General features: G+C 47.0%; 7 protein-coding genes across 7 annotated transcripts; 3 read left to right on the plus strand and 4 right to left on the minus strand.

Annotated features, from left to right (window-relative positions):
- Positions 1-7: 7 nt before the first annotated feature.
- LOC311033343 (hemoglobin embryonic subunit alpha-like) lies at positions 8-775 on the minus strand. The gene is made up of 3 exons (XM_084040902.1): positions 642-775; positions 359-566; positions 8-183 (listed from the first exon to the last, which is right to left on the minus strand). The coding sequence occupies exons 1-3, from the start codon at positions 737-739 to the stop codon at positions 55-57; spliced, it is 435 nt and encodes a 144-aa protein (XP_083897028.1). The 5' UTR covers positions 740-775; the 3' UTR covers positions 8-54.
- A 2,640-nt stretch (positions 776-3,415) lies between these two features.
- On the minus strand, positions 3,416-4,235 carry LOC311033316 (hemoglobin embryonic subunit alpha-like). The gene is made up of 3 exons (XM_084040899.1): positions 4,079-4,235; positions 3,796-4,003; positions 3,416-3,620 (listed from the first exon to the last, which is right to left on the minus strand). Exons 1-3 carry the CDS (start codon positions 4,174-4,176, stop codon positions 3,492-3,494), a joined length of 435 nt encoding a protein of 144 aa, XP_083897025.1. The 5' UTR covers positions 4,177-4,235; the 3' UTR covers positions 3,416-3,491.
- An 872-nt stretch (positions 4,236-5,107) lies between these two features.
- Positions 5,108-5,994, plus strand: LOC311033334 (hemoglobin subunit beta-2-like). The gene is made up of 3 exons (XM_084040901.1): positions 5,108-5,248; positions 5,453-5,675; positions 5,783-5,994. Exons 1-3 carry the CDS (start codon positions 5,157-5,159, stop codon positions 5,909-5,911), a joined length of 444 nt encoding a protein of 147 aa, XP_083897027.1. The 5' UTR covers positions 5,108-5,156; the 3' UTR covers positions 5,912-5,994.
- A 1,161-nt stretch (positions 5,995-7,155) lies between these two features.
- On the minus strand, positions 7,156-7,916 carry LOC311033324 (hemoglobin embryonic subunit alpha-like; the record flags this gene model as incomplete). Its single annotated transcript, XM_084040900.1, has 3 exons — positions 7,156-7,360; positions 7,536-7,743; positions 7,819-7,916. The coding sequence occupies 3 exons, from the start codon at positions 7,914-7,916 to the stop codon at positions 7,232-7,234; spliced, it is 435 nt and encodes a 144-aa protein (XP_083897026.1). The 3' UTR covers positions 7,156-7,231.
- An 878-nt stretch (positions 7,917-8,794) lies between these two features.
- Positions 8,795-9,697, plus strand: LOC311033297 (hemoglobin subunit beta-2-like). Its single transcript, XM_084040896.1, has 3 exons — positions 8,795-8,937; positions 9,142-9,364; positions 9,518-9,697. The coding sequence occupies exons 1-3, from the start codon at positions 8,846-8,848 to the stop codon at positions 9,644-9,646; spliced, it is 444 nt and encodes a 147-aa protein (XP_083897022.1). The 5' UTR covers positions 8,795-8,845; the 3' UTR covers positions 9,647-9,697.
- A 4,153-nt stretch (positions 9,698-13,850) lies between these two features.
- LOC311033305 (hemoglobin embryonic subunit alpha-like) lies at positions 13,851-14,689 on the minus strand. Its single transcript, XM_084040897.1, has 3 exons — positions 14,534-14,689; positions 14,251-14,458; positions 13,851-14,055 (listed from the first exon to the last, which is right to left on the minus strand). The coding sequence occupies exons 1-3, from the start codon at positions 14,629-14,631 to the stop codon at positions 13,927-13,929; spliced, it is 435 nt and encodes a 144-aa protein (XP_083897023.1). The 5' UTR covers positions 14,632-14,689; the 3' UTR covers positions 13,851-13,926.
- Positions 14,690-15,358: 669 nt separating this feature from the next.
- On the plus strand, positions 15,359-15,978 carry LOC311033309 (hemoglobin subunit beta-2-like). The gene is made up of 2 exons (XM_084040898.1): positions 15,359-15,499; positions 15,704-15,978. The coding sequence occupies exons 1-2, from the start codon at positions 15,408-15,410 to the stop codon at positions 15,942-15,944; spliced, it is 333 nt and encodes a 110-aa protein (XP_083897024.1). The 5' UTR covers positions 15,359-15,407; the 3' UTR covers positions 15,945-15,978.
- The last annotated feature ends 22 nt before the right edge of the window (positions 15,979-16,000 follow it).

Here is a 16,000-nt window from a genome sequence, read left to right on the forward strand (position 1 = left end):
TTTCATGATGCAATAGAAGCTCATGCTGCAGTCTCCGACATCTTGTCCTGCTGTTTATCGGTACTTCTCAGCCAGGGCCAGAGCCAGAGCAGCCAGGAACTTGTCCATGGCCACATGGACCTGAGGGGTGAATTCGTTGGGGAACATGATGGCCATGACCACGAGGATGTTGTGGGAGAGAATCTGTAAAAAGAATGACATAGAGGTATTTTATCTCACCATGCAGCCATCACATATTATGTGCACAGTAACAACAGATGGACATGTTGCAGGTCTGGATCCCCGTCATCGCCCCACGTTGGAGGAACACTTCATATACATTACAGGCTATTATCTTAGAAGGACTTTGGCTCTGCACCTTGAAGTTGGCTGGGTCTATACGCAGAGTGAAGGCATGCAGCTCACTGAGGGTCAGGAGACCTCCTTTCAGGTCGTCGATTTTGCTCACGGCATCTCCAACTCCATTCATCACAGTTATTCCGTGCTTCCTTGCAGAGGGAGAGGTGGGGCTCTGGTCCTTCCAGTGGGAGAAGTAAGTCTTGGTCTGCGGGTAGACCGTCAGCATCCTGGGGGAAAAGAAGTGAGTGATGCGTAGAAAAAGTCATCAAGAAATGTTGGAGCAGGTTTGTGGTTATATCTACCTGGCCAGAGCATCGGCGCCGATGTCCTCTGCATATCCAGACACTTGGGCCCAGAAGGCTTTGACTACGGTCTTGTCCTTAGCAGTGAGACTGGTCATCTTGTCGGTTGAATGAGTGATGCTGAATGCTGTGATGAGCCCAGACTGTGGGGGTTTTTATGCTTGAGACAGAGGATGGGCACACCCAGAACCTCCTCAAAGATAGGCTGTATGAGGCGTTCCAATCTAGGTTGCAGCCTCCATGACATAAACAAAAAAATCTTATGGTAGCTCTGATGCTTCTTGGAAAATGTTAATGTCTTCTCAAACCATATGCATTCATGGTTGTATACTTTTGAAATTCAATCTAAAAGTTAATCTGACACAGAATTATTCAGGTATTTTCTTACTTATTGACTCAGAAACCTCCCTGGATGCGCTGATGTTGCTGGTGGATGAAGAATTAATATATTATATACATATTAATGTTAGAAAAAAAATTATTCAGGTGATATTTGAATAAATAATATAATATATAATAAATAATATGTATGTATTCTGGGGTAAAAGGGCAACCAGTGGAGGGAGGCTAAGATGGGAGTAATATGTTCCCGCTTTTTGGAACCAGTCAGCAGCCTTTCTGCTGCGTTCTGGACCAGCTGGAGGCAAGAGATGTGTGATTGAGGGAGTCCCAAAGGCTGGAGCCTGAGGCCTGGCCTGGTGATGGATGGCTGGAGCCTTAGGACTTGCCGGATGGTGGATAGCTGGAGCCTTAGGCCTTGCTGGATGGTGGATGGCTGGAGCCTGAGGCCTTGCCGGATAGTGGATGGCTGAAGCCTGATACCTTGCCGGATGGTGGATGGCTGGAGCCTGAGGCCTTGCCTGGTGCTGGATGGCTGGAGCCTTAGGCCTTGCCGGATGGTGGATGGCTGAAGCCTGAGGCCTTGCCTGGTGGTGGATGGCTGGAGCCTGAGGCCTTGCCGGATGGTGGATGGCTGAAGCCTGAGACCTTGCCGGATGGTGGATGGCTGAAGCCTAATACCTTGCCATATGGTGGATGGCTGGAGCCTGAGGCCTCGCCTGGTGTTGGATGGCTGGAGCCTGAGGCCTTTCCGGTTGGTGGATGGCTGGAACCTAAAGTTTTGCCGGTTGGTGGAAGTCTACTGATTTAGCCTTGGCCTTGCCTGGTGTTGGGTGGCTGGAACATGAGGACTGGCCTGGTGGTGGATGGCTGGAGCCTTAGGCCTTTCCGGATTATGGATTGGCTGGAGTCTGAGGCCTTGCCGGATGGTGGAATGATGGAGCCTGAGGCCTTGCAGGATGGTGGTTGGCTGAAGCCTAAGGCGTTGCCTGTTGGTGGGTGGCTGGAGCCTGAGGCCTTGCCGGGTTGTGGATGGCTTGAACCTGAGGCTTTGCCGGATGGTGTATGGCTGAAGTCTAATGCCTTTCCGGATGGTGGATGGCTGGAGCTTGAGGCTTTGCCGGATGGTGTATGGCTGAAGTCTAATGCCTTTCCTGGTGGTGGATGGCTGGAGCCTGAGGCCTCGCCTGGTGTTGGATGGCTGGAGCCTGAGGCCTTTCCGGTTGGTGGATGGCTGGAACCTAAAGTTTTGCCGGTTGGTGGAAGTCTACTGATTTAGCCTTGGCCTTGCCTGGTGTTGGGTGGCTGGAACATGAGGACTGGCCTGGTGGTGGATGGCTGGAGCCTTAGGCCTTTCCGGATTATGGATTGGCTGGAGTCTGAGGCCTTGCCGGATGGTGGAATGATGGAGCCTGAGGCCTTGCAGGATGGTGGTTGGCTGAAGCCTAAGGCGTTGCCTGTTGGTGGGTGGCTGGAGCCTGAGGCCTTGCCGGGTTGTGGATGGCTTGAACCTGAGGCTTTGCCGGATGGTGTATGGCTGAAGTCTAATGCCTTTCCGGATGGTGGATGGCTGGAGCTTGAGGCTTTGCCGGATGGTGTATGGCTGAAGTCTAATGCCTTTCCTGGTGGTGGATGGCTGGAGCCTGAGGCCTTGCCGGATGGTGGATGGCTGGAGCCTGAGGCCTTGCCTGGTGTTGGATGGCTGGAGCCTGAGGCCTTGCCGGATGGTGGATGGCTGGAGCCTGAGGCCTTGCCTGGTGTTGGATGGCTGGAGCCTGAGACCTTGCCGGATGGTGGATGGCTGGAGCCTGAGGCCTTGCCGGTTGGTGGATGACTGGAACCTAAAGTTTTGCCGGTTGGTGGAAGTCTACTGATTTGGAAGTCTACTGATTTAGCCTTGGCCTTGCCTGGTGTTGGGTGGCTGGAACGTGAGGACTGGCCTGGTGGTGAATGGCTGGAGCCTTAGGCCTTTCCGGATGGTGGATGGCTGGAGCCTGAGGCTTTGCCGGATGGTGTATGGCTGAAGTCTAATGCCTTTCCTGGTGGTGAATGGCTGGAGCCTGAGGCCTTGCTGGATGGTGGATGGCAAAAGTCTCATGCCTTTCCTGGCTTGCCTGGCTCAGGGGGTGAAGCTGCACTGCTCTGCAGCTCTTCTCTGCTGTCTTCAACTCACAATAACAGAGACATTTCTGACGTATAAAATAATCTGGAAACAAGCAATGTTTTAGGTTTTTGTTTGAATTGATAATAATCGATAATGAAAATTGTTCCTGATTATTTACTGAATCCACTAATTGTTTCAACTCTAATGTTCAGCTGAGTATGAAACTTGACTTCCTTGATCTTTTTTGAAGTCAGCGTTGTGTTGCAGATGTGACTTTTGATATACTCTCATATATGACACAAACCATCACAAACAAACCAGAAAACATCAGTTTTAGCTTGAGTGCATTTATTTTTCATGATGCAATAGAAGCTCATGCTGCAGTCTCCGACATCTTGTCCTGCTGTTTATCGGTACTTCTCAGCCAGGGCCAGAGCCAGAGCAGCCAGGAACTTGTCCATGGCCACATGGACCTGAGGGGTGAATTCGTTGGGGAACATGATGGCCAGGACCACGAGGATGTTGTGGGAGATGATCTGTGAAAAGAAGGACATAGAGGTATTTTATCTCACCATGCAGCCATCACACATTATGTGCACAGTAACAACAGATGGACATGTTGCAGGTCTGGATCCCCGTCATCGCCCCACGTTGGAGGAACACTTAATATACATTACAGGCTATTATCTTAGAAGGACTTTGACTCTGCACCTTGAAGTTGGCTGGGTCTATACGCAGAGTGAAGGCATGCAGCTCACTGAGGGTCAGGAGACCTCCTTTCAGGTCGTCAATTTTGCTCACGGCATCTCCAACTCCATTCATCACAGTTATTCCGTGCTTCCTTGCAGAGGGAGAGGTGGGGCTCTGGTCCTTCCAGTGGGAGAAGTAAGTCTTGGTCTGCGGGTACACCGTCAGCATCCTGGTGGAAAAGAAGTGAGTGATGCATAGAAAAAGTCATCAAGAAATGTTGGAGCAGGTTTGTGGTTATATCTACCTGGCCAGAGCATCGGCGCCGATGGCCTCTGCATGTCCAGACACTTTAGCCCAGAAGGCTTTGACTACGGTCTTGTCCTTAGCAGTGAGACTGGTCATCTTGTCGGTTGAATGAGTGATGCTGAATGCTGTGATGAGCCCAGACTGTGGGGGTTTTTATGCTTGAGACAGAGGATGGGCACACCCAGAACCTCCTCAAAGATAGGCTGTCTGAGGCGTTCCAATCTAGGTTGCAGCCTCCATGACGTAAACAAAAAAAATCTTGTCATGGTAGCTCTGATGCTTCTTGGAAGTTGATAAAATCTTTTCAACCATATGCATTCATGTTTGTATACTTTTGAAATCCAATCTAAAAGAATTATTCAGGTATTTTACTTACTAATTGACTCAGAAACCTCCCTGGATGAGCTGATGTTGCTGATGGATGAAGACTTATATATATATATATATATATATATATATATATATATATATACACACACACTAATGTTTAATAAAATTAAATTGATTCAGGTGATCGTTGAATATATAATAATAATAACTTATTGGTAATAATAACAATTCTAAGTAATATCAATGATAATAATATATTGCTGATATATATGTTCCAGTGGTTATTGTGCCGTTGTCTGGTAACAAACTGGCATTTTCTCTTCCCTCTGTCATCTCTAGTCTATGCACATATCTGACTGTGACCCCTTGCCAAGTTCCACACAAATAGATAGGGGCACAGAAAGATAATGAGGCTCAGATCTTAAACTGTGTCTTTTCCTCTTAAAACACAGTAATGCCTATTTTGGTGCCGACTTTGGTACCAAACATAGCAGCTCTGAGACCCTTTGTATTACTCTGCATTGTTGGGCTCTCGGAGGGTGTTGTTTACAGACAGAACATGACGATTTCTTATTTTTCAGAGATAATCAAGGTGGAGCAGATTCGCCCTTCTCTTATCACTGCTGCAAATCCATAGGCTACTTGGCCCACCGCCCATCCAATCACAAGCTTGGGGAGGAGAGCAGGGTGGCTTTAAAAGTTGCATCTGTTGTCAGAGAGATCAGTACTCATCTAGAACCGGCAACATGGTTGAATGGACAGACTTCGAGCGCGCCACCATCCAGGACATCTTCTCCAAGATGGACTATGAGACTGTGGGCCCTGCAGCTCTTTCCAGGTCAGTCTGTGCAACTTTGCATTAGCAAGGTTGTGGTCGAGACGTCATTGTTTGTGAAATAGCGACTATGTTGAAGAATCAGGATTTCGTGTTTGCATTGAGCACAATGTGTTGCAAACAATCACAGGTGTTCGTTTTCTCAGCACACACATTTCATCTGTTCATCAAGTCCTGCAACATTGACGTGTTGATGTGTTTCCTCAGGTGTCTGGTCGTCTACCCCTGGACTCAGAGGTATTTCGGCAACTTTGGAAACCTCTACAACGCCTCTACTATCATTGCAAACCCACTGGTTGCAAAACACGGAACCACCATCCTGCACGGTCTGGACCGGGGCTTGAAGAACATGGATGACATGAAGAACACCTACGCCGAGCTGAGCGTGCTGCACTCCGAGAAACTCCACGTGGACCCCGACAACTTCAGGGTAACGTTGTGGAACTAATAATAGCCAACTATTCACCTTCAACGATGATTCACAGAACGAGCAACCTTTCATGTTGCTGATGTTTGCTGATGCTTGTTGTGTTGCAGCTCCTGTCCGACTGCCTGACTGTCGTGGTTGCCGCCAAGATGGGCAAAGACTTCACCGGTGAGGTCCAGGCAGCTTTCCAGAAGTTCCTGTCCGTGGTGGTGACCTCCCTTGGAAGGCAGTACCATTAGAGAGCTGCAACAGAGGACCATCAGACATCATGAAATGCTCTTTGTTTTTCTCTCAAGATCAAATAAAGAAATAAGCAAATCCACCAAGTTGTTTCTCTGGAATTTTACAAAAAAACGATGTGAACATCAAAAACAATGAGAGATAAAAAAAAAATAACAAAAATAATCGAAAAATTACGTTTAGACACGATGGAGAACAATACATCTGATGTAATGTTTACAAATTAATTTACATTTACATGAACATTTAGGGCATTTAGCAGACGCTTTTGTCCAAAGTGTCTTACAATAAGTACATTTGTCAAAAGAAAGAAACCACAACAAATCATTGACGATAAAGTAAGAACTAAAATATAGAAACAAGTGTTAGATCCTCGTCTGAGTAAAGTAGTAGCTGCTCAGCAAACATACCTTAAGAACAACAGGGCTGTGATCAGTTCATAAATTATGTTTTTATTAAAAGATAGCCCACAGGAATAATATGAGGTAAAGAGGATGAAACATTGTCACCTATTATTAAAAAAACAAACAAAACAATGTTTTCATTATAATGCTGAATATGGAAACATAATTTGTCTATATATTAATAATTATAATTATAATAATTAAAGTAGTTAATAGTCCATAGTTTAATAGGTAATACAAATAATACAATTTAATGTTAATAATAATAATGACAATAATAATAATAATAATAATAATAATAATAGGTTCTCGTACAAAAAAAACAATAAATATTTAAATGTCACATGTCATCCACTGTCCCGTTAAACTTAAGTTTAATATGTGGATGCAGTTAAGGGACCTTTTCTCATAATTCATTAATTATTGTGTGTAATTGTTGATTGTTGTGTAAATTCATCTTTTAGTCTTTAAATTTGAAAAAAAGACTCTGATGTAATGTCTTTAAATGTCTTGTTTTGCCTCACAAACAGAAGTTCAACTCACAATGAAAGAGAGCAAATTCTGACATTTAAAAGGATCTGGAAACAACCAATATTTTAGGTTTTTGTTTAAATTAATAATAACTGATGTTGAAAATTGTTCTAGATTATATCTTTACAATTGACTCGATGAATCCACTTATTGTATTATTATTGTTTCAGCTCTAATGTTCAGCTAATATTCAGGATGAAACTTGACTTGTTGGATCTTTGTTACAGTCAGCGTTGTGTTGCAGATGTGACTTTTGATCTTCTCTCATATATGACACAAACCATCACAAACAAACCAGGAAACATCAGTTTTAGCTTGAGTGCATTTATTTTTCATGATGCAATAGAAGCTCATGCTGCAGTCTCCGACATCTTGTCCTGCTGTTTATCGGTACTTCTCAGCCAGGGCCAGAGCCAGAGCAGCCAGGAACTTGTCCATGGCCACATGGACCTGAGGGGTGAATTCGTTGGGGAACATGATGGCCATGACCACGAGGATGTTGTGGGAGATGATCTGTGAAAAGAAGGACATAGAGGTATTTTATCTCACCATGCAGCCATCACACATTATGTGCACAGTAACAACAGATGGACATGTTGCAGGTCTGGATCCCCGTCATCGCCCCACGTTGGAGGAACACTTCATATACATTACAGGCTATTATCTTAGAAGGACTTTGACTCTGCACCTTGAAGTTGGCCGGGTCTATACGCAGAGTGAAGGCATGCAGCTCACTGAGGGTCAGGAGACCTCCTTTCAGGTCGTCGATTTTGCTCACGGCATCTCCAACTCCATTCATCACAGTTATTCCGTGCTTCCTTGCAGAGGGAGAGGTGGGGCTCTGGTCCTTCCAGTGGGAGAAGTAAGTCTTGGTCTGCGGGTAGACCGTCAGCATCCTGGGGGAAAAGAAGTGAGTGATGCGTAGAAAAAGTCATCAAGAAATGTTGGAGCAGGTTTGTGGTTATATCTACCTGGCCAGAGCATCGGCGCCGATGTCCTCTGCATAGCCAGACACTTGGGCCCAGAAGGCTTTGACTACGGTCTTGTCCTTAGCAGTGAGACTGGTCATCTTGTCGGTTGAATGAGTGATGCTGAATGCTGTGATGAGCCCAGACTGTGGGGGTTTTTATGCTTGAGACAGAGGATGGGCACACCCAGAACCTCCTCAAAGATAGGCTGTATGAGGCGTTCCAATCTAGGTTGCAGCCTCCATGACGTAAACAAAAAAATCTTGTCATGGTGGTTCTGATGCTTCTTGGATGTTGATAAGATCTATTCAAACTATATGCATTCTTGTTTGTATACTTTTGAAATCCAATCTAAATGTAAATCTGACACAGAATTATTCAGGTATTTTACTTACTTATTGACTCAGAAAGCTCTCTGGATGTATATATGTACATTTATATATATATTTTCATTTGTTTATTTACTTTTTAAATAAATTATTCAGGTGATTGTTGAACATCCTGCAGGTTGCTGTCCAAGGTGCTGAAGACCTCCAGGGATGTGGGAACTGTCCGAGGTCCTGCTGGTTATCACCCTGATGGGCAGGATTCAGGTTCACCTGGAATCCAGCTGTTATTCTGCCGTTGTCTGGTAACAAATTGTAAACGCCTTGCTAAGTTCCACACAAATAGATAGGGGCACAGAAAGATAATGAGGCTCAGATCTTAAACTGTGTCTTTTCCTCTTAAAACACAGTAATGCCTATTTTGGTGCCGGCTTTGGTACCAAACATAGCAGCTCTGAGACCCTTTGTATTACTCTGCATTGTTGGGCTCTCGGAGGGTGTTGTTTACAGACAGAACGTGACGATTTCTTATTTTTCAGAGATAATCTAGGTGGAGCAGATTCGCCCTTCTCTTATCATTGCTGCAAATCCATAGGCTACTTGGCCCACCGCCCATCCAATCACAAGCTTGGGGAGGAGAGCAGGGTGGCTTTAAAAGTTGCATCTGTTGTCAGAGAGATCAGTACTCATCTAGAACCGGCAACATGGTTGAATGGACAGACTTCGAGCGCGCCACCATCCAGGACATCTTCTCCAAGATGGACTATGAGACTGTGGGCCCTGCAGCTCTTTCCAGGTCAGTCTGTGCAACTTTGCATTAGCAAGGTTGTGGTCGAGACGTCATTGTTTGTGAAATAGCGACTATGTTGAAGAATCAGGATTCCGTGTTTGCATTGAACACAATGTGTTGCAAACAATCACAGGTGTTCGTTTTCTCAGCACACACATTTCATCTGTTCATCAAATCCTGCAACATTGGTGTGTTGACGTGTTTCCTCAGGTGTCTCGTCGTCTACCCCTGGACTCAGAGGTATTTCGGCAACTTTGGAAACCTCTACAACGCCTCTACTATCATTGCAAACCCACTGGTTGCAAAACACGGAACCACCATCCTGCACGGTCTGGACCGGGGCTTGAAGAACATGGATGACATGAAGAACACCTACGCCGAGCTGAGCGTGCTGCACTCCGAGAAACTCCACGTGGACCCCGACAACTTCAGGGTAACGTCGTGGAACTAATAATAGCCAACTATTCACCTTCAACGATGATTCACAGAACAAGCAACCTTTCATGTTGCATTTACATTTACATTTAAGTCATTTAGCAGACGCTTTTTTCCAAAGCAACTGTTGCTGATGCTTGTTGTGTTGCAGCTCCTGTCCGACTGCCTGACCGTCGTGGTTGCCGCCAAGATGGGCAAAGACTTCACCGGTGAGGTCCAGGCAGCTTTCCAGAAGTTCCTGTCTGTGGTGGTGACCTCCCTTGGAAGGCAGTACCATTAGGGAGCCGCAACAGAGGACCATCAGACATCATGAAATGCTCTTTGTTTTTCTCTCAAGATCAAATAAAGAAATTAAAAAACAATGAGAGATACATTTTTTTTAAACATTAGTTTATGATGGAAAACAATTCATCTGATGTAATGTTTACACGTTCATAAATTATATTTTCTTCAAAAGAGCCCACATGAGAGAGGCTAATGAAGATGAAAAAATGTCACATATAATTAAAAGTATTTTGATTATAATGCTGAATATGGAAACATAATTTGTCTATATATTTATAATTCGAAAAAAAAAAATATTAACTTTTAGGGACAGTAGTTAATAGTCCATAGTTTAATCTGTAAAATATTTACTTAAAGTAGGCTATAATGGTAATATTTAAAAAAATAATAATAATAATTTAAATAATATTTAAAATAATATTTAAAAGAGCGTCTCTGACAGAAGGTTGCAGTTGGTTCCTGAAGCTGGTGCATGGAACATGCAGAAGACCCCTGCTACAAGATCTAAGGGACCTGGGAGTTGAGTGGTGGTGAATGAGCTCTGCAATGTAGTGTGGTGCCAGGCCATTTAGGGCTTTAAAAACCATTAGCAGAATCTTGAAATGTATTCTGGGGTAAATGGGCAACCAGTGGAGGGAGGCTAAGATGGGAGTAATATGTTCCTGCTTTTTGGAACCAGTCAGCAGCCTTTCTGCTGCGTTCTGGACCAGCTGGAGGCAAGAGATGTGTGATTGAGGGAGTCCCAAAGGCTGGAGCCTGAAGCTTTGCAGGATTGTGGAAGTCTACTGTTTTAGCCTTGACCTTGCCTGGTGGTGGATGGCTGGAACGTGAGGCCTGGCCTGGTGGTGGATGGCTGGAGGCTGGGGCCTTGCCAGACGGTGGACGGCTGGAGCCTGAAGCCTTGCCGGATGCCTGAAGCCTGATGCCTTGTCTGGTGGTGGATGGCTGGAGCATGACGCCTTGCCGGATGGTGGATGGCTGGAGCCTGAGGACTTGCCGGATGGCTGAAGTGGCCTTGCCTGGTGGTGGATGGCTGAATCCTGAGGCCCGGCCTGGTGATGGATGGCTGGAGCCTGAGGCCTTGCTGGATAGTGGATAGCGGAAGCCTGAGGCCTTGCCGGATGATGGATGGCTGAAGCCTGAGGCCTTGCCGTATGGTGGATGGCTGAAGCCTGAGGCCTTGCCATATGGTGGATGGCTGAAGCCTGAGGCCTTGCCGTATGGTGGATGGCTGAAGCCTGAGGCCCTGCCGGATGGTGGATGGCTAGAGCCTGAGGCATTGCCGGGTGGTGAATGGCTGGAGCCTGAGGCCTTGCCGGATGGTGGATGGCTGGAACCTGAGGCTTTGCCTGGTGGTGGATTGCTGGAGCCTGAGGCCTGGCCTGGTTGTGGATGGTTGGAACCTGAGGCTTTGATGGATTGTAAATGGCTGTTGGTGGAAGTCTACTGATTTAGCCTTGGCCTTGCCTGGTGTTGGATGGCTGGAACATGAGGACTGGCCTGGTGGTAGATGGCTAGAGCCTGAGGCATTGCCTGGTGGTGAATGGCTGGAGCCTGAGGCCTGGCCTGGTGGTAGATGGCTAGAGCCTGAGGCATTGCCTGGTGGTGAATGGCTGGAGCCTGAGGCCTTGCCGGATGGTGGATGGCTGAAGCCTGAGGCCTTGCCGGATGGTGGATGGCTGGAGCCTGAGGCCTTCCCTGGCGGTAGATGGCTAGAGCCTGAGGCATTACCAGGTGGTGAATGGCTGGAGCCTGAGGCCTTGCCGGATGGTGGATGGCTGGAACCTGTGGCTTTGCCTGGTGGTGGATTGCTGGAGCCTGAGGCCTGGCCTGGTTGTGGATGGTTGGAACCTGAGGCTTTGATGGATTGTAAATGGCTGTTGGTGGAAGTCTACTGATTTAGCCTTGGCCTTGCCTGGTGTTGGATGGCTGGAACATGAGGACTGGCCTGGTGGTAGATGGCTAGAGCCTGAGGCATTGCCTGGTGGTGAATGGCTGGAGCCTGAGGCCTTGCCGGATGGTGGATGGCTGAAGCCTGAGGCCTTGCCGGATGGTGGATGGCTGGAGCCTGAGGCATTGCCTGGTGGTGAATGGCTGGAGCCTGAGGCCTTGCCGGATGGTGGATGGCTGAAGCCTGAGGCCTTGCCGGATGGTGGATGGCTGGAGCCTGAGGCCTTCCCTGGCGGTAGATGGCTAGAGCCTGAGGCATTGCCGGGTGGTGAATGGCTGGAGCCTGAGGCCTTGCCGGATGGTGGATGGCTGGAACCTGAGGCTTTGCCTGGTGGTGGATTGCTGGAGCCTGAGGCCTGGCCTGGTTGTGGATGGTTGGAACCTGAGGCTTTGATGGATTGTAAATGGCTGTTGGTGGAAGTCTACTGATTCAGCCTTGGCCTTGCCTGGTGTTGGATGGCTGGAACATGAGGACTGGCCTGGTGGTAGATGGCTAGAGCCTGAGGCATTGCCTGGTGGTAGATGGCTAGAGCCTGAGGCATTGCCTGGTGGTAGATGGCTAGAGCCTGAGGCATTGCCTGGTGGTGAATTGCTGGAGCCTGAGGCCTTGCCGGATGGTGGATGGCTGGAACCTGAGGCTTTGCCGGATGGTGGATGGCTGGAACCTGAGGCCTAGCCGCATGGTGGATGGCTGGAACCTGGAATCTCTCCAGCTGGTCCGAAGGCTGCAGCTGGTGTTCTGACTAAAACCAGAAGAAGGGATCACATTTCTCCTGTATTAGCTTCTCTGCACTGTAAAATCCAGAATAGAATTTACAATCATTCTCCTCACTTACAAGGCTCTTAATGGACAGGCACCATCATATCTTAAAGAGCTCATTAAACCCTACTGTCCTGCTAGAGCACTATGCTCTCAGAATAAAGGGTTACTTGTAGTTCCTAAAGTCTCCAAAATTAGAACAGGGGCCAGAGCTTTCAGCCATCAAGCTCCTCTTCTGTGGAACCGTCTTCCGGTTCTGGTTCGTGAGGCAGACACTGTTCCCACATTTAAGAGTAGGCTTAAAACCAGCTCTTGGTTAAGCTGCTATAGGCCTAGACTGCTGGGGGATTAATGTGACACACTGAGCCTCTCTCCCTCACTCTCTCTCGCACTCTCTCTGTGTATGTTCCCCCGGAGTCCCTGTGCTCTCTTGCCTAGCAGGTCTCCCTGGACCGTGGTGGAACCTGATCCGGACTGCACCGATGTTGTGGTCTTGTTTGCCTCTTACCGCCAGTATTTTTAATTAAAGTAATTGACTAAAATCGGCATCTCTACTGTCACTAACTTGACTACTCCCGGGATCACTCCCAGGAGTCTGGCTATGTTTTCTGGTCCAGCAGAGTCCACTGAGGTCCTGACCGATGCAGACTGCTAACTGGCCTGATGCTGGAAACACCACATTGTAGCTCCACCTGCCCGCTGTGTGACTGCTCAACTACTCCTGCTTTCTGGTCTACGGCGCCGTGGTTGGGATGGATCCATCTGGGCGTGGCTGTGCCTGCTGCCATGGACTACTACTGTTGATACTATTGCTTCTGTTAATACCACCACTACTGTTAATGGTACTACTACCATACTACCAACACCAAATGCAGTTGGAACCCAAGGGCCTGGGCTGCACGAGATTTCTGCCTAAAAGCCTATTAAGGCAGTGTTTTCTCGCCACTGTCGCTGTAACGCTTGCCCCTGGGTGATGTTGGGAATATGAAATTGTGTTGACTCTTGAAATTTTGAGCGTATTCAAGTCCTGCTCAATGTGTTAAGTGTCCTGAGATGACTTCTGTTGTGATATGACACTATAAATAAAATTGAATTGAATTGAATTGAATTGAACCTGAGGCTTTGCCGGATGGTGTACGGCTGAAGTCTAATACCTTTCCTGGCTTGCCTGGCTCAGGGGGTGAAGCTGCACTGCTCTGCAGCTCTTCTCTGCTGTCTTCAACTCACGATAACAGAGACATTTCTGACGTGTAAATTAATCTGGAAACAAGCAATGTTTTAGGTTTTTGTTTGAATTGATAATAATCGATAATGAAAATTGTTCCTGATTATTTACTGAATCCACTAATTGTTTCAGCTCTAATGTTCAGCTGAGGATGAAACTTGACTTCCTTGATCTTTTTTGAAGTCAGCGTTGTGTTGCAGATGTGACTTTTGATCTTCTCTCATATATGACACAAACCATCACAAACAAACCAGAAAACATCAGTTTTAGCTTGAGTGCATTTATTTTTCATGATGCAATAGAAGCTCATGCTGCAGTCTCCGACATCTTGTCCTGCTGTTTATCGGTACTTCTCAGCCAGGGCCAGAGCCAGAGCAGCCAGGAACTTGTCCATGGCCACATGGACCTGAGGGGTGAATTCGTTGGGGAACATGATGGCCAGGACCACGAGGATGTTGTGGGAGATGATCTGTGAAAAGAAGGCAATCACACAGATGTTACAGACATAGAGGTATTTTAGCTCACCATGCAGCCATCACACATTATGTGCACAGTAACAACAGATGGACATGTTGCAGGTCTGGATCCCCGTCATCACCCCAAGTTGGAGGAACACTTCATATACATTACAGGCTATTATCTTTGAAGGACTTTGGCTCTGCACCTTGAAGTTGGCTGGGTCTATACGCAGAGTGAAGGCATGCAGCTCACTGAGGGTCAGGAGACCTCCTTTCAGGTCGTCGATTTTGCTCACGGCATCTCCAACTCCATTCATCACAGTTATTCCGTGCTTCCTTGCAGAGGGAGAGGTGGGGCTCTGGTCCTTCCAGTGGGAGAAGTAAGTCTTGGTCTGCGGGTACACCGTCAGCATCCTGGGGGAAAAGAAGTGAGTGATGCATAGAAAAAGTCATCAAGTAATGTTGGAGCAGGTTTGTGGTTATATCTACCTGGCCAGAGCATCGGCGCCGATGGCCTCTGCATGTCCAGACACTTTAGCCCAGAAGGCTTTGACTACGGTCTTGTCCTTAGCAGTGAGACTGGTCATCTTGTCGGTTGAATGAGTGATGCTGAATGCTGTGATGAGCCCAGACTGTGGGGGTTTTTATGCTTGAGACAGAGGATGGGCACACCCAGAACCTCCTCAAAGATAGGCTGTATGAGGCGTTCTAATCTAGGTCACCGCCTCCATGACGTAAACAAAAAAAATCTTGTCATGGTGGTTCTGATGCTTCTTGGATGTTGATAAGATCTTTTCAAACCATATGCATTCATGTTTGTATACTTTGAAAATTCAATCTAAAAGAATTATTCAGGTATTTTACTTACTAATTGACTCAGAAACCTCTCTGGATGAGCTGATGTTGCTGATGGATGAAGACCATTGTGCCGTTGTCTGGTAACAAATCATCTCTAGTCTATGCACATATCTGACTGTGACCCCTTGCCAAGTTCCACACAAATAGATAGGGGCACAGAAAGATAATGAGGCTCAGATCTTAAACTGTGTCTTTTCCTCTTAAAACACAGTAATGCCTATTTTGGTGCCGACTTTGGCACCAAACATAGCAGCTCTGAGACCCTTTGTATTACTCTGCATTGTTGGGCTCTCGGAGGGTGTTGTTTACAGACAGAACGTGACGATTTCTTATTTTTCAGAGATAATCTAGGTGGAGCAGATTCGCCCTTCTCTTATCATTGCTGCAAATCCATAGGCTACTTGGCCCACCGCCCATCCAATCACAAGCTTGGGGAGGAGAGCAGGGTGGCTTTAAAAGTTGCATCTGTTGTCAGAGAGATCAGTACTCATCTAGAACCGGCAACATGGTTGAATGGACAGACTTCGAGCGCGCCACCATCCAGGACATCTTCTCCAAGATGGACTATGAGACTGTGGGCCCTGCAGCTCTTTCCAGGTCAGTCTGTGCAACTTTGCATTAGCAAGGTTGTGGTCGAGACGTCATCGTTTGTGAAATAGCGACTATGTTGAAGAATCAGGATTCCGTGTTTGCATTGAGCACAATGTGTTGCAAACAATCACAGGAGTTCGTTTTCTCAGCACACACATTTCATCTGTTCATCAAGTCCTGCAACATTGACGTGTTGACGTGTTTCCTCAGGTGTCTGGTCGTCTACCCCTGGACTCAGAGGTATTTCGGCAACTTTGGAAACCTCTACAACGCCTCTACTATCATTGCAAACCCACTGGTTGCAAAACACGGAACCACCATCCTGCACGGTCTGGACCGGGGCTTGAAGAACATGGATGACATGAAGAACACCTACGCCGAGCTGAGCGTGCTGCACTCCGAGAAACTCCACGTGGACCCCGACAACTTCAGGGTAACGTCGTGGAACTAATAATAGCCAACTATTCACCTTCAACGATGATTCACAGAACGAGCAACCTTTCATGT

The sequence above is a fragment of the Eutrigla gurnardus genome, assembly GCF_963514095.1.
Source record: "Eutrigla gurnardus genome assembly, contig: SCAFFOLD_246, whole genome shotgun sequence".
Lineage (NCBI taxonomy): Eukaryota > Metazoa > Chordata > Actinopteri > Perciformes > Triglidae > Eutrigla > Eutrigla gurnardus.

Coding starts and splice junctions, on each gene's coding strand:
- LOC311033343 (XM_084040902.1), bottom strand. CDS start 739: ATGACCAGTCTCACTGCTAAGGACAAGACCGTAGTCAAAGCCTTCTGG. Junction 567..641: donor GGCGCCGATGCTCTGGCCAG/GTAGATATAACC, acceptor CTTTTCCCCCAG/GATGCTGACGGTCTACCCGC. Junction 184..358: donor TAGACCCAGCCAACTTCAAG/GTGCAGAGCCAA, acceptor TTCTTTTTACAG/ATTCTCTCCCACAACATCCT.
- LOC311033316 (XM_084040899.1), bottom strand. CDS start 4,176: ATGACCAGTCTCACTGCTAAGGACAAGACCGTAGTCAAAGCCTTCTGG. Junction 4,004..4,078: donor GGCGCCGATGCTCTGGCCAG/GTAGATATAACC, acceptor CTTTTCCACCAG/GATGCTGACGGTGTACCCGC. Junction 3,621..3,795: donor TAGACCCAGCCAACTTCAAG/GTGCAGAGTCAA, acceptor TTCTTTTCACAG/ATCATCTCCCACAACATCCT.
- LOC311033334 (XM_084040901.1), top strand. CDS start 5,157: ATGGTTGAATGGACAGACTTCGAGCGCGCCACCATCCAGGACATCTTC. Junction 5,249..5,452: donor GGCCCTGCAGCTCTTTCCAG/GTCAGTCTGTGC, acceptor GTGTTTCCTCAG/GTGTCTGGTCGTCTACCCCT. Junction 5,676..5,782: donor TGGACCCCGACAACTTCAGG/GTAACGTTGTGG, acceptor GTTGTGTTGCAG/CTCCTGTCCGACTGCCTGAC.
- LOC311033297 (XM_084040896.1), top strand. CDS start 8,846: ATGGTTGAATGGACAGACTTCGAGCGCGCCACCATCCAGGACATCTTC. Junction 8,938..9,141: donor GGCCCTGCAGCTCTTTCCAG/GTCAGTCTGTGC, acceptor GTGTTTCCTCAG/GTGTCTCGTCGTCTACCCCT. Junction 9,365..9,517: donor TGGACCCCGACAACTTCAGG/GTAACGTCGTGG, acceptor GTTGTGTTGCAG/CTCCTGTCCGACTGCCTGAC.
- LOC311033305 (XM_084040897.1), bottom strand. CDS start 14,631: ATGACCAGTCTCACTGCTAAGGACAAGACCGTAGTCAAAGCCTTCTGG. Junction 14,459..14,533: donor GGCGCCGATGCTCTGGCCAG/GTAGATATAACC, acceptor CTTTTCCCCCAG/GATGCTGACGGTGTACCCGC. Junction 14,056..14,250: donor TAGACCCAGCCAACTTCAAG/GTGCAGAGCCAA, acceptor TTCTTTTCACAG/ATCATCTCCCACAACATCCT.
- LOC311033309 (XM_084040898.1), top strand. CDS start 15,408: ATGGTTGAATGGACAGACTTCGAGCGCGCCACCATCCAGGACATCTTC. Junction 15,500..15,703: donor GGCCCTGCAGCTCTTTCCAG/GTCAGTCTGTGC, acceptor GTGTTTCCTCAG/GTGTCTGGTCGTCTACCCCT.